At 30.6% G+C, this 24,690-nt stretch overlaps 1 protein-coding gene across 4 annotated transcripts; it reads right to left on the reverse strand.

The window, feature by feature from the left end:
• Nucleotides 1-17,764: 17,764 nt before the first annotated feature.
• Nucleotides 17,765-24,358, reverse strand: LOC147384029 (uncharacterized). Of its 4 annotated transcripts, XR_015173141.1 has the most exons (7): nucleotides 23,806-24,358; nucleotides 23,557-23,705; nucleotides 21,802-21,929; nucleotides 21,494-21,671; nucleotides 19,832-19,983; nucleotides 18,840-19,667; nucleotides 17,765-18,113 (listed from the first exon to the last, which is right to left on the reverse strand). XR_015173141.1 is itself a non-coding variant. In XM_086426935.1 (4 exons), exons 1-4 carry the CDS (start codon nucleotides 23,814-23,816, stop codon nucleotides 21,597-21,599), a joined length of 363 nt encoding a protein of 120 aa, XP_086283061.1. In that variant the 5' UTR covers nucleotides 23,817-24,357; the 3' UTR covers nucleotides 20,019-21,596. The 4 variants fall into 4 exon arrangements, 1 of the variants encoding a protein (XP_086283061.1); XR_015173140.1 differs by having other exon boundaries at nucleotides 17,765-19,667; XR_015173142.1 differs by having other exon boundaries at nucleotides 17,765-19,667; nucleotides 21,802-21,887; nucleotides 23,806-24,355.
• Between the last annotated feature and the right edge of the window lie 332 nt (nucleotides 24,359-24,690).

Below are 24,690 nucleotides of genomic sequence, written 5' to 3' on the forward strand. Positions count from 1 at the left end.
CAGTATGATTGAGTTCCATAACTGATTGTAACAAATAGGAAATTGATTTGAAACCTAACATATTAATTATTTTTCCAAGAAAATAAATGTTGAATTTTGAGCATTTGCTTCTGGATCTATGCCGACAACAATTTTGATTAAGAAGATTATGACCATAGTAACAAAGTTAGGATTTGGAAATTATTCAGTGGGTGGGTTCAGTTTGGTTTAATTAAGGAAAGATTCCGAAAAATATTGGGGATTGCAAAAATAATGTTTTTAAGTAACAAAATAGGTGCATTTAGAATAATTAAAGGGGGTTGTTGGTTACAAACTTCTGTCTTTTTTGGCATAGTGAACATGTCAATGGTGACTATTGGATAGCAAAATGATGATATTTTGATCTAATTTCAAATTATATTGAAACCAAAGCAATTGATTATGGAATCCATTTAGCCATTTGATGTACTTGATTTCATTAAAATTAGCACTTAAGATTTCAAAATCTAATCAATTTTTGACAAACTTTAGAAATTCCCTAGTTAGGTTCATCAATGATCCTAGTTTTGGCCCAGCCCACCTACTCATGCACCGGATTCAAAGGGTGGTTTTTTGCTGAGGTTTTAGAGATATTTGAGAATCTTTTAGAATTGGAAATGTGGCATATGTCATAAAGGGTATTTTGGTCATTTTCATAAAATCTCCTAAATGAAGATTTTCAAAAAAATTCATCCTGAATCGATTTTTTCAATTCAAAAATAGATTTTATAGGTAGGTACTCTCAGAGCACTAACAATGAATTTGGGAAGCATTGCTCATCGCTGGGGGTGACGAGTTAGCAAGTCAAGTAGGTACAAAATGGGGTGTAAAATCACTGTGGCATAACTATACAAACCTATAGGCATACGAGGATTGGTGGCATGATGCAAGCCTGTAAACTCATAAGCACATTAATAGCTTGAGATGAAGTGTATGTTTTGGCCTTGAATTCGTTTTATCCATTCTTCCTTGTGAACACCATCACTTCAAAAGACTTATGTATGGACATCAAGAGTTTTTATAGTTACAAGCATAGTAACTGCGGAGACTATTTTTGTCCCTACTTGAGATTAAGACAGGTGATCCAAAAATAAGATACTCCCTTGGGGAAAGTATCAAGCCCGACATGTATGAACTCTACAAAATCAATGTAAACGAAAATGGATTCCTGGTTATATCGGCGACATAAGGAATGGCACCCTACCCCATCTTTATTAGCACAGAAGTTTCCAGTCGCAAGGAACCCACCCAAATAGTATAGTATAAACTGTGCATGCCAACAAAAATATTCACCATCGCAAATGTGGTAGGTCGGGTTTCTAGGTAAGCTTGATCTAAATTGAAGTCAAGGTATTCTGAATAGAAATTAACCTAGTAGCATGTTGGTATTTGATGATAGCTTGGTTTGAGATTCCACATTATAATAAGACAAGGAATTAAAGATGATCTAAGCTCTCTCACAAGGATAATCAAGGCATTAAATGTGATATCTAAAAACACTTATTAATATTTTGAATAGACGTGACATTCTCTAACTCACTCACTAACAAACAATGAAATCATACAAACTCAACATTTATTACACCGAGACACTGTTAATCCAACTCAAGTAGTAGCATTAATGAGGCATAGGCACAATCCCTAAGAGCAGAGTCAGTAACTCCCAAGAGCAAAGTCAGTAGCCCCCATCGTACTCAACAGCCAATGTTGTACATTTATACCAGTCGTGGGTGACTCATGTCCCTAACATTTAGCCATAAAACCCTCTCTCAAAGACTAGGTGAGTGTTCAAAACCTGAATTTTATCAAGCATTAATCTCTTTGAATATTTTTCACTCTCTCAAATTTATTGTTCATCTTCTCCTAAATTACTTGCTCCTCTTCTACTTGCTTTATTTCTCACTGGTACAAACTTGAGTTTCAAGGGATCTTTAGCAGACACCACACTGAGACCTTAACCTTCTATCCTTCTCACCTCCTGTTATTCAAACAACCATACGAGACCATCAAAGCAATACTGTACCAAGAGTTAAAGACCGTTTAATCAAGATCAATTAGATCATCAAGGGACAATATGAGCCTAGAAATGCCTCCAAATGATGTTTTTGGGTTTATTACCAAAATCCATCATACCTCCTAAAAATCTTATCTTGTTCATGAGATTTGAATGTTGAAGAAAACAAATAAAAATATTACCATATTTAATGATTGATAGATGAGTCATTGATTAATTTGTCACTTTGCTGACTCAATTGGTAGTCCTCTACTTCAAGAATTGTTTGAATTTTTGAAAAAAAATTTAGAAATTTTTTTGGCTATTGCTATAAGATAAATTACATTTTCCTTCTAATTTGGCATAATTCTATATCAACCCCCTGACAAGTACCTCCCTCGTAGTTGTCTAATGGGCTTCCCTCTTTTGTCCTCTTATCTTCAATCAAACAATTGAAAAATATTATTTTTTTTATCTTTTATAAAAATCATTTTACCTTCTTTTTAAAATATTATTCGTTTTTATAAATAAAAATATGCAAAATGGGTGCATGGATACAAATGTGAGAATGCTTAGATTAGGGCATTTTTATCTTTTTAAAATTTTATTTTTTTATAATTAAAAAAGATAAAATAAAATGGTAAAATAGTAAAATAATATATGAATGTTAACACCTTCTCTAATAGGGGAGGTAAGTTCAACTGTCAAAATAGGAGGTCAACATAGAATTACATCAAATCATAAGGGGACAAAGTGTAATTTATCCTAAAAGAAAATTAGGGGAAGACTACATACTTCGATCCAAGAATCGACGATGTTGGATCCATAGTAATAAAAAACTCTTATTTATTTATTTATTTATTATTATTATTATTATAAAAAGTTTCGTTTAGAACATGTCTCGTACATCTAATGATTAAAATAATAATAATAAAAAACATGTTTTTATGTTTTATACACGTCTTTTACGTTTCAAATGTGTTTTTATGTTTTAAATGTGTAACTTAAAAAATAAATAAAAACAAGATAATCCATTTTTGAAGGTTTATGGTTCATTTCTATGGCCTTATGGTTGTTTGTGCTTTGGTTCATCATTCAATGTAGGATTTGATGATAATGCTTGATGCTATAGTTTTGCTTTTAATAGTGTGTTATTTTACTCAAAATATACATTAATGGTTAGACTATTTTTATGATCATAAAATATATAATTATGTGTGGGAACATGTTGTCATACATAGATATTTAGTAATATATATATATATATATATATATATATATATATATATATATATATATATATATATATATATATATGTATATATATTTTTGCTCACAAATATATTGTAAACTTAGAGCGTGTTTGATTACATGGAAAATCGTTTGTCGAGCAAATGACTTTCTTGACAGTTCATTTTCTATTGTTTGTGCACATCATGAAAATTAACAAAAATCATTATTTTAATTTGTCTTTTGTCCTAACTATATAAAAATCATGTTAAATTGATTTTCATGAAAATTTTGAAATAATTTTTTTTATAAATAGGATAAAAAATTCCTCCAAATAGACAAGCATTGAGAGTATCTATAAGTACAATATTCAAGGGTCCTTGGGCTCAAGTTTTTCTATGAAACCTAGAAGGATGTAGGATTGAATTGCTAATGTGGTATCCATTTGAGCAAACCAACCCTTAGTAAGGTTTAAATCTTTAATAAGTTAGTAAGCAAAGTATTTCTCACGAAAGGTCTTATATTATACCACTTGTTCAAACAATATAGTATTTCATTTAAAATGTGTATAACTACAATTTTGATGGTCACCCAATAATTTAAGACTATTATAACTCTTCAAATTAGTAGTTATTATACACTAAATTTTTAGAGAGCTACTATTGACACCTTACATTTTAATTATTCCACCCCAATTTCTTAAATTATTTACCATACACCCCAATTAAAGATTAAAACACATTCTTCAAACATTACAAACGTTTGACTCAAATTATAATCTCAACATTATAACACTTGTTCAAATAATTTTAGCTCTTGTTTACAATTATGATTAGGTTCATATAAAATCATAAACCAAAAAAATAGATCAAATCTAGCAAATAATGAGATAATTTCTTTTAACACTTGATCAGGACCTAGAAAGTTGATTTTATGGCCATATTTACAGAGACTTTAAGGTTGAAAAATGTATAAAATCATCTAAATAGACAAAATACGTTGATAGTCCATAATTATTATTGTTTTTTAATAAGTTATGTATTTTCAGACTAATTATGGTTATTTATATGTAATAGACCAAAATCGAGATAGCCAAAAGGATATACCAGGATGAATAAAGATGTGCATTACAATTCAAGACCCAAGACAAAGTTGCAAACCAAAATTCATGTCTATTGGATCCACAAGCACAACTACACCATGAATGCCTTGGGTGACGAGGTGATGTCAGCATGATTTTTCTCGAGATTTGTACATCAGTAAGGAGGTGTGATTTATATCGAAACAAATTAGGTTTTTGGATTTTTATAAAACATGGAAGTAATTCAAATTCGAGATAAATCCTAATCTGGTCTTTATAAATAAGACCAAATCAGAGCCAAAGCTTCTCATCTCATTTCCTCTGAGATCATCTTCTCTAGTTTTCTTATATTTTCTATTTTTTAAGTTTTTAGGTTAATTTTGTGGAAGCTTTATAAATAGAAGGATACTCTACCAAATTCAAGATCAAGATCAATAAAGATAATTTTTTCCCTTCCCTAATCTCGTATCTTTTATTTCTATTATGATTGATATGATTTGTGACCAGATCTCCGTTAGAGAGGTCAATGAAATCCTAACAAAATCATCTTAAAGAGTATTTATTGTACGTGAATGTTTTATTATGATGTCAGTTTCTTAAGTAGTAATCATTAAATGGAATAAATAATCGTATGATTCTGATAGTTTAAATTTAGATAAGATCAAGTTAAATTATGCTTAATTAGAGATTAAATATTTTATCTTTGATTTTTTCTTATTAAATATTTTCCTAAAATTTTAGAATAATATATTTCATCTTTCAATCCAATAGCGTTAGCTTTGTTAATTGGATTGAGATAATAAGAAATAAATAACTTGATAAGATGAATTATTTTAGTGGATTGGACTGATCTAATTTTTTCATTGTGAAACACATTCCTGCTTATTTTAAATTAATTTTAATTTAATTCTTTTGCATACTTTGACCTGATTAACTGTTTTAAGTAAATAAATTGTTGGATCAACGTTATCTTTGTGGATCGATCCTTGATTACTAAAGTTTTTATATATTTTTGTTTTGCTATTTTCATTGATAATCTACATCAAACATCACCCCAACTTTTACTTACTATTACTATTTTTTTATTTGGTGTGTAATCAATAAGATTTGGGGTACCAATAGCAGCTCTCTAACTTTATGTATAAAAAAAATATTGATATAATTAAAATTAATTATTCAACTAACAATTTACAAAAAAAAAAATGATTTAAATAATTTTAAATTGGTTGGTAAAAATAATTAAATTTTTTTAATAATTTAAATATTTATTTTATAAATAAAATTGTGATTTTTTTTTTCATTTCATTTTTTGTGTGTTTTTCTTTATTTTGTTTAATTTTATTTATAAAAGAAATATTGATTTTGTTTGATTTGTCGTGTGCTAGCAAATCGTTTTTCAAGGAGGAGGGGGTAAGAAAATGATTTGCCATTAATAAAAAAAAGAGGTGTTCGTGAATCGTTTTTTGTGTAAATTTAGAGTTTTTGATGCATCAAACACTGAAAAATTGTCATTTTTCACGAAATTTCAATTTTCTCCTAATTTTCTATGCAATCAAATATACCCTTAAAATAAATGTCAAATGTATTATACATTATATTATGAATACATTTAGGCAACCAACGTTAGGGAGTCAACGTTATCTTATATGGCTTAAAAGTTTTTGGTTAAGTTCATTTTGTGATGACGATCTCTATGGTGATGAAATCATCCTGACAAACAATCAGCCTAATTTGAAACTTTTAAGTCCATAAAAAATGGTCTACACATTTTCAATTAAAAATTGACGGTCCACAATTTCTAAACTATTTTTGATGGGGTTAGAAGTTTTCAAATTGACTGATTTTTTGTGAGGATGATTTTCTCACCATAGATATCATCCTCACAAAAAATCAGTCCAATCTGTAACTTTCGAGTCATATAAGACAAATGTGTTGGCTGTCGAACCTAACTCACACACTTATATATGTCTAAATATTTATCATTTTTTTTCGATTTTTCTCATTTCTTTATTGTTTTCTCTATTTTTTTTCGAAGTCCTTTTCGTCTTAAAAATGTACTCCAACTTGGTGACTATGATGGATTCTAATAATCATTTTGAATATGATCAATCCAATAATTTGAGGTGTTTGATTCAGATTGTACATCATGATTCTCAATTTTGATTATGGATTGTCAAAATCGGATTATAAAAATTGATTTCCATAATCTAAAATCTCGTTTGGATAAAATTATTTATGAAAAATGATCTTGTGGGAAAAATTATCTAATTACACTTCTTGAGATTGAAAATGTGAGTAAAATACATGTCCTATAGAATTTAGGTAATTCAAAAAGCAGAAAAAAATATAATTCACTTGAAAATGTGGAAAAAGATGACATTTAGGTCATTTTCTAGTTGTTTTCAAATGAATTGTATATTAAGTAGTGTGTTAAGGTTAATATTACCCAAAAAATTATGACAATTTTATATTTTTATTCTACAAACTATTATTATTTTTGTTGTTGTTATTAATAATTATAATTATAAATAATTATATATTAATATTTATTATTATTATGCTTGCTGTTTTTAATTTTATTACTGCTACTATTGTTAGTAATTATAATTATATTGGTATTATTATTAGATATTATTGTTATTAATTATATTATTATTAAAATAATTTTATCATTATTGTCATTATTATCATCATCATTATTGTTGTTGTTGTTGTTGCAAGATGTATTTCAAGATCGTCATAAGTTTATAGCCTGTGACAATAAGAAAAAGCAATCTAAAAACTGTTTTTGATTCTTAATTATGAAAAAATCATGTCAATATCTGAACCAAATGATGCATCAGATTCTAGAATTCAATTTTGAGTAGAATCAAATTTTAGAATCCAAAACAAACACCCCTATTGTTTCACACCAAATATTTTTAAATTGAGTTACTAGGCTATTTGATCGATCAACGACCCAGCATCTCAAAATACTCAGTGAAAAATTAACATCATGTATCTTGATATTAGGTAAGCAAAGTCGTTAAATGACTAAAAGCTTTTCAAATCTTATACTCTTTCTTTCAGTTATTTTGTTCTTCTTCCTTATTATCATCACGTTCTTTCGAAATCTTTTTTTTTTCTTTGGATGATTTTTACAATTCTAATTCAACAACACTTCATGATTAACTACAAAACTATCATTTGGCGATAAGTATTATTTTTAAATGACTTATTTAGACACATTGGTAATTATATTAGGAATTTCAGATCATATAAGATAAATAATATTATTAGGTTGGGATTATTTTTTTTTATCAGTAAGCTGGGGTTGTAGTATCCCGTCTTTTTTTTTTTATAATTATTATTCATCTAACTCGAACATAATTACATGATAGATCATCAATTTCAATGTTCATGAGTTCTTGAGGCATTGAATCAAAATCCTCTACTATAAAAAATTCATTCCCACAAGTTCCAAGCTTTGCTAAAAAGTCTACCGTTCTAATAGTTTCCCTCTAATGGAAATCAAAAATGCAATTTTGAAATAAACATGCCAAAATTTGAATTTCCTCAATTGTTTCTTCATATGAAAAGTAAGGTGTCATCTATTTATTTAAGAAATTAATATAATACATTGAATCCGAACAAATTTGGATTTTAATGTATCATTTTCCTTTTACAAGCAACATAGGTTCTTTTATTGTTCGTAATTCTATGACAATTATATCATTATCATTCATTGAAGCCCATCTTGCTAACAACATCAGACTAACATGATTTCTACCAATGAATCCAATACCCACCCCCGTAACTGACACTGAATTATATGTGTTAATCTTCACAAACCCTTCTTGAGGACAAGACCAAAATATACTCATCAAAAAGCTTTGCATAAATGTTGTCGAGCAATCCCAACTATTTAAGAATGAATGACTCCCTTCATTAAGATCATTTTTAATTTCCACTCCATCAAAAATCCTAACATCCTCTCCACTTTTTGAAGAATATAGTATTTATCATTTACTATACCCTCGAAAATTCAATTATTCATTTCCCTCTACAAGTGATAAACTAGAGCACAAAATCTCAAGTTCAACATATTATGCACCATTTTGCTTGAAAATCAAATATTTGCAATTACCAAAAATTCTTCTCAAGATGTATCCACACCCACTCTACTAATCCTAAACTTCAAGAGGATTGTTCTCCATAATCATTCGCTAAACTCACATTCAAAGAAGATATGATCAAAAGGCTCCAATGATTTATAACATAAGGGACACCATGAAACAAAAGTAAAACCTCTTTTATGTAGATTATCCACCGTAAAAAGTCTTTTGTGCATAGCAAACCATATTATTATGGAATATATTAAAATTCTCCATTTATTTCACAAAATATTTTTTTAAACTACCTTTGATCTCTCCCTATCTATAACAACAAACACACTTTTAAAATAAAACAAGTCACTACTAATATACTTCCACATTACGTTATCCTCAATTATTAAGTAAAGGATACACATTTATAGCATCTACTATTTCTTTCTTTCGATTTGGGTCCCGTTCACCCACATACCTCCCTCCTTCTTGTACAAACTCACTTACCTTTGCATAAATTCGACTTCCAAAAAGATGAAATACTCTATACCCAAAATGATTAACCAAAGAATCCCCACTTAACCAAGGGTCCGTTTACATAAACGTATCTTTTCCATTACCCACAAAAAATTTAAGATGCTTTAACAATTTCTCCCTAACCTAAAAAATTCCCCTCCAAGCCAAAGAAATCATTTGCGGTGGTTAACATCGTCACAAATCTGAAATTTTCAAGTATATTTGTCTCATCCATGATTCCTATAAAGATTTATTCTCAACTAGGTTCCAAAAAAACTTCATCAACCCAATTTTGTTCCACACCCGAAGTCTTCCAATGACAGGACCTCTAAATTCCATAGGAGTACACACTCTATTTCAAGAAATAAAATGACTAGATCTATTTAAAATCGAACCACTCCAAAGGAATTTATTTAGAATTGACTCCGTTTTTTTAAGAACACTAATTGGAATACTGAAGGAAGACGACCAATGGATTTGAAAACTCGACAAAACCCAGATTTAATAAGTTCTAATTGACCAGTATAAGAAAGAAAATTTGATTCCCACCTTGAAATCCTTTCATACACTAACTTGAAAAAAAAATAAAGACAAACCCAAGTAAGTTATGAGAAAATTAACCTACTGGAATTCAAGACAATTTATGACATTTTCTTTGTTAGTACAACCATTACTAAAAACACCACACTTTTATTTACTTTAACCTCAAGACCCAAACAACTATGAAAAAGGTCAATAGATTTTCTCAATATTCACGGAATCAAATATCATTTCTAGAAAAAAAAAAAAATATCATCCATAAAAATTAGATGTGAAATTTTAAAGACCCTTTGGATTTTAGGAACCTTAATCAAATGTGAATAAATCCTTTCAGAATAATTGAAGAATTAATTTCATTGCCAAAGTAAATAGATAAGGAGAAGATAGTCTCATTATCGCATACCACGATCGCTCAACAAATAATCATGGGACGATCTATTAATTATTACTGAAAATTTAGTGGTCTTCACACATTCCATTACTAAACCCACCCAAGTAATAGGAAAATCCATTTCAATAAAACTAACTCTACGAACCTCCATTTCACACAATCATAAGCTTTTTGGATATCTATTTTAGCACATACAAGTTGTGGATAGTTGGAAAGATGAAAATTATGGACCATCTTGTGGACCAAAAGAATATTATTTGAATTCTTCTACCCTTAATAAAATTCAATTGATGGAGACTCACCATAGATGAGAGACATAAGGAAAGTCTATTCATTAGTATTATTGACACATGTAAAGAAAATTACAGAGAGAAATAGACCAAAACTTATCTAAGTCTTGGCATTTTCTTTTTTCAAGATCAAACAAAGAAAGTTGATTCACATTTTATTTTATATGATTTTTGTAGGATGAAGGACTGATATTTTTATTGTGGGAAGAATATCATAAATAAGTAGATGGATATCGTGGACCTTATCATAAGTCATTTAGATCCTACGAAGAGGCTAACATGCATTTTATTAAAGATAAATGTATTCATTATGGACTTGAAGATCAGTTCCTTGAAATGAAACATTTGAATGGATGCAAGAGGTTCCAACCATACTTTCTAATTTCTTTAGTTGTTTTTATCTTCTCTCTATTCTTGATTATGTATTTTCTTTAAACTTAACAGATCATTGGACCAAAACTTATTTATGTATTTTCTAGGAAAGCTTTTTTATGTTTTTTCTTAAGTTTTTTTTGCTTCTAATATTGTAATATATTCAACTTTCAAGACATTTTGTAGATTAGAACTTTTGCATATGTCTAACCATCTTATGTGTTGTGAAATATGGTCTCATTGTTAAGTATTTGAAGCATAAAATTACTGCACTATTTGCACATAATGTAAGAATGAATGATTATCTCATTTGAGTGAGGGATTACTAAAACTTTTATTAATTCATGACTCATTTCAAATTGTGACAAGGTAGTGTATGTGTGTGTTAGGCTTTGTTGCATGTTCCAGTATTTCTTTAGTATATGTATTGATATGTTTCTAGTTGTTAGCATGACTTCTCGAGTTCATTTTCCTCTTTCATACCTACATAGCATTAAAAAAGTACTCTATGGATAGAGTTATGGATGTTTATTTCTGTATAGTGTTAGAGGTTGGCTGCATTGTTCGATTACATTATTACATCGTTACATCCGCTCTTTTAATTTGTTTATGTTGCTTCAGTCACATAACACTGAAAAAACACATTAAGGTAATCTTCAGTATGTTGAAATCATATTTTTTTTTACATAAATAAAGCCATCCTTAGTAGAATGATAACACAATCCTATATGCTAGATAAAAAGTGTTAAAATCAATCTTTAAACATAATATTTGAAGTATCTGTATGCCTAAGACAAATACAATGCCAATTTTGATTGAAATGAAACCTAGTACTTAAGGAGTCAGAGCTAGTTTCAAGACTCAAAATTCATTAACAAAGAATTTCTATAAAATTGAACTGTACTTTTAGTCCTGGATAAAAAACAATTTCATAGAAAGACTAAAACCTTAGTAACATGGAAATTAGACTCTTGATGCCCATATTAACTGCAAGATCTCTAATGTTGTCAATAGTATTGGTAAAGGTCCAATATTTTCACCATTTTGTATGAAAAATATATTTTTAGTTTGTACATAGTATTCAATCTTTTCCACGAGATCACTAAATGGTCACATAATAAACTAGAATATCATACTTTTAATAAGAATTACCAACCTGAGTTATACACATCATCGTTCATTGCTATTATGCACATCATAGTACATGGTTCGGTAAAATTGCCTAAGTCCATGGCCAATGAGGAGACCCTTTCACTATATCCATGAAAACCAAGGTTACAATCTCTTTTCCTCTAAAAACAAATTGAAAAAAAATAAAAATTATTACAATTCAGACTAGTTATTATAAGATATGGTCTTAATAAAAATTGTTACAATTCAGACTAGATATTACAAAAGTTGTTTAGCAAAATAGTTTTATGCTCAAAATCAAGGATAACAAAAATGAAAAGGAAGTAATTTCTATCCATCTTACTAACCAAGGCCCTACAAAAGAAATTTCAATGGCAAGCTAAGATTGTCATATTAGATTTAAGGATCGTTATAATTTATAAATTAATTATAATTTAATAGCGTAATACTTACACAACACACATCCAAAGTGTTGATAGGTAGATTTGAGAAGCTCTAGAATGAAGATTTGTGACAAATTGATCCTTGATAGGGGAGCATAGATATAAGTATTGAATATGTGATTCAGCGATGATGTTAGCATTAGTTGAAGTACTCACATGACACACATGAGGGCACTGATAGATAGACTCTAACAAACTCAAACCTTGAGATTTAGCAATAGAAAATTAGTTTATATTGATTTTTGATGTGGTGAGAATGATAGAAACAAGAGTTATTTTCATTTACAGGGAAACTATTAATACTTGGCATACAAACAATGCATTGACAACTATTGTCTAACAACATCTAGGCATTGACAATTAACATCTAACTACCTCCAATATGAAGATTCCCTAACCTAAAATAAATTTGTATCAATCCTTGATGGGGCATTTTTATCTTTAACTCTTATCATGTTAAAATATTTCATACGTAACACACAGATTGCGCATAGACAACTAACGTTTGACGACCTCTACTAGAAAGATTCTCTAACCTAAAATAAATTTGTATCAACCTTTGATGAGGTTTTTTTTTTGTCTTTGAACACTTGACACATTCAAAAATTTCCTTTTTGCCTTAAAGAATTATCTTTCGAATTGCCCTAACAATATTTATTCTTTTTAGATTTCTCATTTGGGGGCACATTAGGTAGGCTAGTCTCTTACCAATTATAAGGAAAATGGGATGAAAATAATATTTTTTTCTTTCAAAACTTGAATTGGTTTCTTCTTTTTTTTTTATATATATATAAAGATTTTCTTGATACACACTTTAAAGATTGTAACATTTAGTATTTTACAAACATGCATGCATTAGCTCTCATGGATAGTCATGATTAATAATTTTGTTTAATTATAAACTCTTTATGTATTTTAAATTTTTTATTGAGTACCTTGGTAAAATAGGTATTTTTGTAAAATCAATACATGTGGTACCACAAAAGAGACTTTTCCAAGTGGCAAGCCTACGTACCGATTGTTGGGATATGATACGATGTATTGCAATATACCTTGTTACAATGCATTACATTGATTCTTTTGATTGATTTACAATTGACCCTAGTTAGGGTTATATAGAAAATCAAGAGTATTCATAGTTTGAAACAACACCAATCAGACTGATTTGTCAGCCAAAGTATTTATTTATAGGACTGTCACTGGACCGGGTTCGGGTCAGACTTTAAATGGCCGGGCATTTTAAGGTTAAAAAACTTGGCCCGAACCCAACCCATCTAAATATTGGGCCGGGCCAGGTCTGGCTTAAGAAATAAAAACCTTAGTCAAGCCTGGTCCACTAATAGCCCCCCTATATTCAGGCCATTTGCGGGCCGGGCCAAATCCGTTTTAATTTTACTCTTTTTTGTTATATCAAGACCATACCAAATAAAAATAAATTATCAAAATAATATTTTATTATCATATTTGACCAAATTAATTGCATTTTATACAATAAGATTTTATAGGCACCATTATTAATTTATAAAAAAATTAATATATTTTAATATAGTAAATGGGTCAGTCCACCCAACTGGCCTACATTCAAAACCCAAACCCGGCCCTGCAATAAAGTGGGTTTAGCCGGACACGATAACTAAATGGATTAAATTACCTTGTCCATGGCGGGCTGGGCCAGATTGGGCCACAACTTGGCCCATTGACAGCCCTACTAGACACACATCAAGGCCCTTATAGCTGGACGCAAACAAGCTAAAACCTTAAGATTTAGCAATAGGAAAGTAATTTACATTGATTCTTGATGAGGTGAGAGTGATATAAAAGTTATTTTCATTTATAATCAAAATACTCATATGTGGCACACATACATCACAAATTAAAAATAACTATTAATAATAATAATCAAATCTATATTATTATAAAATAAATAATAACAAAGTAAAAATTACATAATAATAATAATAATGAAACTTATATTACTATTTTATTAGAGTAATGTTAAAAGAAAAGATAATATATAATAAATAATAAAGAATTAGAATAATTATAAAACTAAAAATAATTAATAATAGTAAATCCTATATTATTATAAAATAAATAATAATAATAATAATAATTAAAAGAAATAAAAATAATAAAAATAATAAAAATAAAATAAAAAATAAGAATTTATCTTCAACCTTAATTAGGAATTGTGTTTGTTTGAAATTTTAGATATGTAAGGGTAATTTTGTCAATTTGTTAGAATCGAACAATTAACAGTTGTCGTCTAATGAAAAGCTTCTGTTGAAAGTAGCTTCTCAGACTTTGGGTTGCTACTTCTCCTAGAAGACAAGATTTAAGCTGAAACTCGAAAATGTAAAGAACATACCCTAAGTATCTGAAAGCGCCCTCGATCCGTGGGGTGCGCGGATCCGTTTTTGACCCTTGAGATTTGGGAGTCGCCACCTAGTTATTACGGTCTAGGAACCGGATACTGACTCTAAACAGATAAAAAAACTAATCTACTAAAGAAAAATTGAGTTCAGAGATCACATTACGGGGTTGGAAGGTGTTAGGCATCATCCTTGCCCGGCCAATACCGGTCTCTACTTATCCCAAATAAGATTACATTGCTAAAAAAAACCTAGATAAAAAAATAGAAATTTTACCTTTGATACGCAAAGATCTTATTCCCTCAGATCCGACAAAAAATTGCTCATTGTACCATACTCCTTGCTTCGTTCTGTTCCGGATTTGATTTCTGATCTCCGAGGGAAGGTATCTCTTTATTGGATCTGGATTCTTCGAATTTGTTATGGATTTTGGAGTGTTTTTGAAGGGCTTCTATGTATTTTTCAAGCAAAAATTGAAGTATGGGTGTTAGGTAAGGAGTTTGGGCTTCAAAATTAAGGTTTGTGGGAGGCTAGGGAAACTTTTTGACCTATTTCTCTTAAGATTTTTGACTTGATGCGAAAATAGAGTGTGAGAACCCCTATTTATAGATTTTTTTAAAGGTTGATTTAGATAGAATTAGTGTTTAATTAGAATTCTTTTAGTTAGAGTTGTATTTTAGTTAGAATTATTTTAGGTAGAGTTGTATTTTAATTAGAATTGTTTTAGGTAGAGTTATATTTTAGTTAGAATTCTTTTAGGTAAAGTTATTATTTAATTAGAACTCTATTAGGGTTTTGACTTTTGGTCTTATTTGATTGACTTTAAGATTTTGACTTTAGTCTTAATTGATTGACTTTAATACATTGACTTTAGTCTTAATTGATTGACTTTAGTCTTTCTTGATTGACTTTAATACCTTGACTTTAGTCTTGCTTGATTGACTTTAATTTTTTGGAGAACCACCCTCTATTATATCTTTAATTCTTTGAACCCCAAATAGAGGGGTCCTTAAAAAATATCTTGTGAACCCTCAACAATTTTACCTGAGAGCTTGATTGATCAATTTCTTTGGTTCAAAATTTTAAATTAATTTCATTAATGTTTCACTTTAATTATTTAATATTTTATTTATTAATTTAGAAAAATTTTATTATAAAAATTGTGAAATTATCGTTTTGCCCTTAGAGATGACTTTTCGCATTTTAAGTCGATTTTTAATGTTCTAAGATGTTTTGGAATTAGTTTTTCGTAAGGAATTTAATGGAAATATTGATTTGTATCATTTATGAAGTTTTTTGTGTGAAATGATCGTGAACTTTATGAGGGGCATTTTCGTAATTTTTTTAAATTCTGTTAAAATTGGCGGAATGATTTATTTAGTTTCGATTTGTTATTTTATGTGTTTGAATGAGTTTTCCTAATCGTAACGTAGGCTCTAAGGTTGTTTTGATGTTAGGGGTATTTTGGTAATTTGATCAATTTTAGTGATTTTTATCGTGAAGATTCTTTTTGGTCTGCAAGATGATGATTTATATGTTTCTGAGGTCAAATTTTCCTAGCGTAGTGTGATTTCTACAATTTTATCAGTTTGAGATACCTCTTCTGGATTTCTGAAACATATCTGGTAACAAAATAAAGCATTTGAATAGACATCCATCATTGGGAACCGTTGCGACTGGGTTGACGAGTTGATTAATCAGGCGAGTGCAAAAATGGGTGTCTACAGTATCTGATCGTCTTCTCTAACAAACTCAGACACTAATGTGGTGTCTCCTTAATAGACTCCGACAATCAAATTTATACAATAATCAACCTAGTAAATTGTAGGAAAAAATTGGTAAGAGGAGAGAGAATATTTGATTTTCTTGTCTCATTTCCGTCCCCTTGGATGGAGAGGCATGTCACCTTTTATAGACTTGGGTGGGTAGTTATGAGTTGATTCATTATTGCTTAATTCATAACAACTCACCGACTAACTTATGCTAGATTGTAACTGATGATCCTATAATTGCATTAATATCCACTAAATTTTTATAAAGTCATCACTATTTGTAGTGGGTTTTATTAGCACAATAGTCGAAATTCAATGTAAACTAATTTCTCATATTGACTCAATCGACGTATGCCCTTAATATTTGTTTGGATCAGTTCGCCAAATTGATTGGCTGTTTCGACGACATATGGTTTAACTCTTAAATAATGGTAGAGGCTTACACTTGATTAGTTAAATTATGTTAATTATTGCAAGGTCTAACTTTTTATACAAGAGTGTAGTAAGTTGGGTATTCATAGTTGAACTCTCTACATTAATGCATAGTGAGAGCGGCTAGCTTTATTGAACTCTCTATACTCTTGCGTGGTGAGTGGGGCTAGCATGGCTGTATTCCCTACACTCTTGCGTAGTGAGTGGGTCTAGCTTGACTGAGCTCCCTACACAAGAGTGTGGTTAGCTCGGCTAGCATGGTCAAACTCCTTACACTTGTGTGGTGAGTTCTACTAGCTTGGCCGAACTCCCAGTCTCGAATGTATGGAGTTGGGTCACACGCTCTTGTTGTTTGGACACAAATCTTGAGGATCTTCAATCATCCAATATTTAGAATCACGATGTGTAAAAATTTGATTCCCACAATTTCCCCCTCTTAAGGTATAAAATCTAGTAGGATTTTATAGGCTAAGAAATATATTTTTAAGTAATGGAGTTGGATTTTTAACACTTGTTTTGTAGTAGCCATTGAGAATTGTTCCTAAATAGTTTTGATGGGAAATCAATCTCCAATTAAGAGCATGATTGACGCCCCGTTGATATTTTGAAACAAGATTGCCTTGAGGAAATTTGGTTATGTAGTCGGTCTCCAATCATGGGCTTGGTTGTCGTCTCATCGATCCTTTGAACTATGGGTTGCCCCCTAGACAATTCAGTTGTGGAGTTTGTTTCTGATCATGAGCATGGTTGTCACCTCGCCGGTCCTTCGAACTGAGAGTTACCCTTAGACAGTCCGGTTGTGGAGTTAGTCTCCGATCGTGGGATTGGTGTTTGTCTAATCACTAGTACAAAAAAAAAAAAAAAAAAAAACTTTAGACATCGGAATAAAATCCGATGTTTATTCGACTGATGTCTTAAGTCTTCAACTTAAGACATCGTTTAAAAACCAATGTCTAAAGTAAAGTAAATTATAAAGTTTTATCAAAATCAATGTCAAAAGTTTTTTATTAATAATTTTTCAATTTTTCTGGACCTGACACCTGTATCTGAAATGTACCCAACCAAAAAATATTAAGGCACTGATAAAATTAAAAAAAGGACTTAGATTAAGTCAATAATTTACAAAATTACCTAGTAGTACTAAATAAATTCTTGAAAATATCAAAAAAAAGAAAGATCAAATTAATAGTACAAACAATTCCACACCACACTACAAAAATAAACCCATGACATACTTCTCAGTCCAACTCGTTGCAGTTGTCTCGTGCTTGCTTCAAACATTCAAAGATAGGTGACTTCATCTTCATCTTCATCGATCTCCAATAAGCCATTAATTATATTGTAACAGCTTTGTTGGCAATCTCACACATAGTCCTTTGACCAAAGCTCCATTGGCAATCTCATACACTTTCTATTGATGATTCAATGGAGCTCACAATTAGCAAAGCTATAAGAAAATGGTAGTAAAGGCAGAAACTATTGATTAATTATCAAGAATTATGGCTAAGGCAAAGATTCTTAATTTAACAACTACAACAGTGATTTTCAAACAACCAAAACAGAATACATCACTAAACACATGTTGTTTACAAATTTCTTTCTTTAGTAATGGATAAAAGTCTCTTATATTGAATAACATTGGTGCATCAAGCCAGTATATTTAATTTTATTGGACCAAAAAATAACTATTACACATTTTACTTATAAGAAAATCATCTAATAACCTACGATCCAAAGTTACACTCAAGAATCAACTCCTCATTAGGATGTAATGACATAGCCTAACAGCCCCATAATAAAATAAATCTAATAGGTTTTAAGGAACCTTTTCAAGAAGCCAACATAAAACCCGATGTTGCATGTATTCTTATGAAAGGGGGAAGCACCCATGTAGGACACATATCGGATTTTGACACTCCAATGATTAGTGCATGACTTCAGGTTTTTTTTTTTCCGGTCCAAATGGCATATCTCCTGCCACATGAAGGCATTACACAAATCCCCTTTTCCACAATTCACCCATGTAGTGAAGCAAGAAGTATGTTAGACTCTAGAGTTCAAGCATCAAACATTTAGAGTTTCATGAGTAAATGATCATCCCACTTAGTCAAGGAAAAAGGCATATTAAAGTAGGGCAATTAATAGGATTATATATTAAATTTGACATAAATACCTTGCGTAGATGTGTTTTGAAACTCGCTCACCAACTCCAACAGTAGAAAGAGAGAGAGGGTGTTGATGAAATGCATCAAATCATTGAGAAAGCAAAGCCAAACAAAGAATGTGAAATAATTGATTCTAATTTTTAAACATGGAGGGCTTCTACAATTATCTATATGAATATTTGTTTATTTTCCTTATTCAAGCTTTCACCAAGTCGTCTCATCACGAACTTCTATTACACCCTTTAAAATCGTCAGACCCAAGCTTCTAATGGCCTCTACTATCTCAAGAAAATGGATCCGTTCCTCACACAACATCGACACAGTTGACCAGGCAACCTCTATTCAGAAAAAAGATAAGAGGAGAAATACAATTATTTTTTTAAATATGATTGTTGGTTGATTGAGCTTACTATGTTGTAAAATACATATGAAATGAGGAACATATAAATTTTTGAGAAAGAGTTCATGAGATAATAGTAAAAATTGAAGTCATTTTCTACAGACCACTTGTGACAAGTGTTCAAAGGAAGATGTTGGCCTAGTAAGATGTTCCCTAGGGCATTCTATGCTTTTCTATGTTTTCCAATTAGATATTGCATGTTTTCTAAGTTTTAGTATAATTGCACATTGCAAAATCTAAGTAGATCTTCTTGGTGTTAGTCCAATTGGAATACTTTTATCATTCAAACACTTACCAACATTAGAGTTTTCAACTTGCTGAGGAGTAGACCATGAGGGGTTGTCAAAATTTGTGGATTGATTTTGGTTGAAGACAACCAAAAAATCATCCTTAAGAACTTTATCCTCTCTACATTGGGAGTTGACTAGATTCCACTCTGAAAATTTTCAGAAAGAGTCATAATTAATAAAAATAAATAAATATTGTAATTGCAGTATTGAATGTATAAGAATATTTTCTTGGTGTGGGTCCAATTAAATTATTTTCATCACTACTTGGAAAAAAATATGTAATTGCTTTCATCATCATTTAAACGCTTACCAACAGTAGAATTTTCATCTGGCTGAAGAGTATAACATGAGAGGAAGTCAAAATTTGTTGATTGATCTTGGTTAAATGCAGTAAGGTCATCTAGAAGATCATCCATATTAATGAGTTCATTGTGCCACGTTGAGAGTCAATTAAACTCAACTCTGAGAATGAAGATACAAGGAAGAATTATGGATTATTTACAAATTAGGGATATCAAAAAAACAAAAAACTAAAAGGCAAAAATTTTCAGGTAGAAACTGTTTTTTCCTATAACCTTGCTTCTATAAAAGTGAGGTCAACCTTTATCGTGTCCAGAAACATATCAATCTCATGATTTCCATTGGATATAAAACCAAATTGGTGATTGCAAGTGATGTCTATTTAAAAATAAGGCGATGTCTAAAGTGTTTTTTGTAGTAGTGAATACACCAAGTTTTATGCGTATCTCGAGGGAATTCGTAGGTCAAGCAATAGAATTTTTTCTTGAAGTTGGAGTTTGACAAATTCAATTGCACTATTAGATCCGCAACGAAAAAATAATTAAGATAGACTATAAGTTTGTGTAAATCGGAGTTTGGAATATAGACTTATTAAACGAAAAAAAACAATTATGTTAATGACCTTTCGGCTCTTTAAATATTAAACCTAATAAAATTTACAGATTTTCTGCTCTCGTACTTTGTGCCTCTAAAAATTAAAACCCTAGAGAAATCCTAGCCTCCACATGTGAGTGAGATATGTTTCCGGTAGTTGATGCAATTCCTGACCACGACATACTTTGCCACATAATTCACAAAAAAAAATTACATAATTTAAGTATTATTGTAACGACATTCTTGGACAGTGATCATGAAGTTTGATTTCGAATCCTAGTTTGAATAGGATTACGTAATTTTTTTTCAACAAAGATGTGAATTAGGAAGGATTGATTCACAAAATCTCAATCGGAGATTGAATCTTTTTACACCCCATAAGTTTTCATTTTTGTTACCCGATATATTGACTACTTTGAATTATTTCTCAATGATATCCCATAATTGAGGCAATTGGTTGAATCCTGTGAAACCATTTCATAGGTCATTGATATATATTGTACGTAATAACTTGCATGCTTGAATTCTATAGGTCCATATATGCACAAGTGAATCAAACTACCAAGATTAGGAACGATATTATCTCTACCTACCCATACAAATTGGACTCATTCTAACGTGACGAACATAAAAAAAAAAAAACCATGAAAGCAAATTCAAATGGAGCAGACCAATACTAGGCTAATGTGGCACAAACATGGAACCATAGATCTTTTTCCTTGGGTACACAACTACACATCCCCATAGAAGATGTGCAGTGAAAAGAGACGATCAAGACCAAGGATAGCCAAACAAGGAACCGAATACAATAAATTACCTATTTAGAACTTGAAGTTGTTGTACCCTCTCACACTAGAAAATCCATCTCCTAAGCAATGGTGGTGCCATGGATGAAGCTAGGTTAAAGGCATTCCTGAACCTTAAACTAGTATCTCCATGACCAGTTATGAGTTCTTGTTGGTCATTGATTAATTCTTATAGTCAAATAAGAATAGACTACCAATACTAAATAAGCGAGGTCCACTTTCCAACACTATATGTCAAATAACTAAAATGAATACAAAATAAAACCTCTTACATGTATAAGTTGTTCGGCATTCTGAACTTGAGATGAAGTGCCCTTAATTTCCACAAGGAACCCATCAGGCAACTCTAGACCATCTGGAAATGAGACGGTATCTCTACTGGTATGACTCTACATTTTCTCTCCCAAGGCCAATGATGTCCTTCGCATGCAAAAATGGTATTTTCATTATCTGCGTAATTTGATTGAAATGAAGCAGCAGTTCAGAGAATGGCATCACAATCGCATTGAACCACTAGCACAATTAACGATACCATTTAACTTCATAAAGATCATATCTTTACCAGAATGAATAAACTGACCTGAGTAATTGCAGGAGGAGCAACATCTCCAAGTCCCGAAGAACGTAGTCCAACAAGTGCAGGATCTTGTCCATACAACGATATGCCTAATGGAGAAGCAATGTGAAGCATCAACTGTATTTTATTACCTTGAAAAATGGACCCGTGACTTTAATTAGCACAAAATAGTCACTCAAATAGAAATAAACAAATTTAGGTCGTACAAAAATTCACTCTCTTTTCAAAAAAAGGAAATATTAACATGGCTTGTGATATTGGAAAAATACCCATATGAAACCAACTCCACATCTCTTTTGTGACCTAAATGGCATAATAACTACAATTGTCATTAGATCATAGCACTGAGGAGATCAAAAATTGATTTGATAATAATCAGATTTAATCATGATATACATTCAATACAATCTCTAATTTGATAGGTTCCTTATTTGATCTTATTCATGTTTTGATATGTAAACTAAACTTAAATCTCATAACCGAAAGATGAATGAACGAGTACTTCTCAGGAAGTCAGCAATCATAGTTTTATTCTCGCTTACTGCTAAGGAGATTTTATAGAGTTTGAAACTTTAAGGCTAGTATAATTTGAAATATGGTTTGACATAATCGGTCCTTATCAAAGTCAAAACCTTTAGCCAAACCCTAAAGTGTTGGATTAAATCAAAACCACAACAAAAAAATTTGACCGCATACTTGATTTTTATCAATTGGATTTGAGAATTTTCTATCCCAAATGTCAATTCATCAGGCATGTTGAAAATGGGCTCGAATATTCAAACACCAACCTAGCTGAGTTATAGTGTTTTTATTTACCAAAGAGTAGGAACTACAATATGGGTTAGAAGTCCTAAAAGAAAGTGGAAAATGAACTACCAAGTTGTGTAACTAACTAGAATACTAGAGTACAAAATCAAGTTTTTTTTTTCTATTATTTATTATTTATTTTTATAAATATAAAATTATAGTTGGTGAGCGAGCATAAACTATATGTAATGTAATTATAATATAAAAAAATAATTTCAATTTATTTGGACATTAATATATGTTTTAAGTGATAGTATGTAAGGAGATAAGATCGTCTACTATCGGGAGTTGAATTTGAAACTCAACTCAAGTTTACCAACACATATCCCATTAAGCCCAAATGACAATGGTTTAACTACTATATTAATGAACACATGTATTTCTCTTTTATAAGGTGTTCATTTTAATGTAGTTTAAATTATAGAAAATAGGTTTGAAAAATAACCTTAACAATAAAAAATAAAATGCAAATTAGAAGTAAAAAGACCATGACACAGAATTTACGTGATTCGGTAAAATTGCCTACGTCCACTGCCAATGAGGAGACCCTTTCATTGTATCCATGAAAAGCAACGTTACAATCTCTTTTCCTTAAAAAAAATTTGACAATTCAGACTAACATTGATCCGTACGTTATGAAATGGAGGAGTCCTCCCCAATGATATTTCTCACCACACAAGAAACCTAAATTGATGCTTAGCAAGAAAATCCATTTCTAGAACTTTATCTCCCTTTGTCCAATTGAAAAGGAAGTAAAGTTGGTTCCCTCATAAGTATCAATGCATCAATTAAAAATTAGAAGATTTCCTTCATTTGGGTTCAATTGGATTCTTCTTTGTGTGATTTGCTTTTCACACCAAGCACTAGACAATATAAGATTCAAAAACAAATATCGAAGTTGTTGATCAATTTTAATATTTCAATGAAAATTATTAAGATCAACAAACGTACCATGTGATGAAATAGCCTTGGAAGCCAGGATCGGATCTATGACCTCATAATTAAAACACTTGTTGTTTAGCGAAACAACTTTATGCTCAAAATCAAGGATAAAGAAAATGGAAAGGAAGCGATTTCCATCCATCATTCTAACCAAGGCCCTACAAAAGAAATTTCAATGGCAAACTAAGATCATCATATTAAACTTAAGGATTGTTATAATTTATGAAATTAATTATAACTCAATAGAAAAATACTCACACAACACACATCCAAATTGTTGATAGGTAGATTTGAGGAGCTCTAATCTGAAGATTTGTGGGAAATTGATCCTTAATAGAGGAAGAGAGATATAAGAACTGAATACGTGATTCAACGATGATCTTAGCATTAGTCGAAGTACTCACATAGCACACATGAGGGAACTGGTAGATAGACTCTAACAACTTCAAACCTTGAGATTTAACAATAGAAAACTAGTTTATATTGATTGTTGATGTGGTGAGAGTGATAGAAACAAGAGTTCTTTTCATTTACAGGGAAAAACTCATACTTGGCATACAAACAACGCATTGACAACTATTGTCTAACAACTTCCAGGAATTGACAACTAACGTTTGATGACCTCTAGTATAAAGATTCCCTAAACTAAAATAAATTTGTATCAATCCTTGATGGGGCAATGTTGTCTTTTAACTCTTAACACATTCAAATATTTCTTACATGGCACAGAGACTGCGCATTGACAACTAACGTCTGACGACCTCCAGTAGGAAGATTCCCTAACCTAAAATAAATTTGTATCAATCCTTGATGGGGCATTTTTGTCTTTTCACTCTTAGCATGTTCAAATATTTCATTCGTGGCACACATACTGCGCGTTGACAACTAACATCTAACAACCTCTAATAGGAAGATTTCCTAACCTAAAATAAATTTGTTTCAATCCTTGATGGGGCATTTAAAATTTTCCTTTTTTGCCTTAAAAGAATAATTTTTTAAAATGCCCTAACAATATTTATTCTTTTTTAAATTTATCCTTTAAGGGCATATTAGGGAGAGTACTCTCTTACCAATTATAATGAAAATGGCATGAAATGAATAATTTTTTTTCTTTGTAAAATTTTAATTGATTTCTTCTTTTTC

This window comes from Akebia trifoliata, chromosome 15 (assembly GCF_017979445.1).
Source record: "Akebia trifoliata isolate Shusen 1 chromosome 15, ASM1797944v1, whole genome shotgun sequence".
Lineage (NCBI taxonomy): Eukaryota > Viridiplantae > Streptophyta > Magnoliopsida > Ranunculales > Lardizabalaceae > Akebia > Akebia trifoliata.

Bases quoted from the DNA above. Each gene is read 5' to 3' on its own strand.
- LOC147384029 (XM_086426935.1), bottom strand. The intron at 21,930-23,556 runs GTACGTTTGTTG...CCATTTTTCAAG, and splicing joins CAAGGCTATTTCATCACATG to GTAATAAAATACAGTTGATG. The intron at 21,672-21,801 runs GTCAGTTTATTC...CAAATTACGCAG, and splicing joins CTCCTCCTGCAATTACTCAG to ATAATGAAAATACCATTTTT.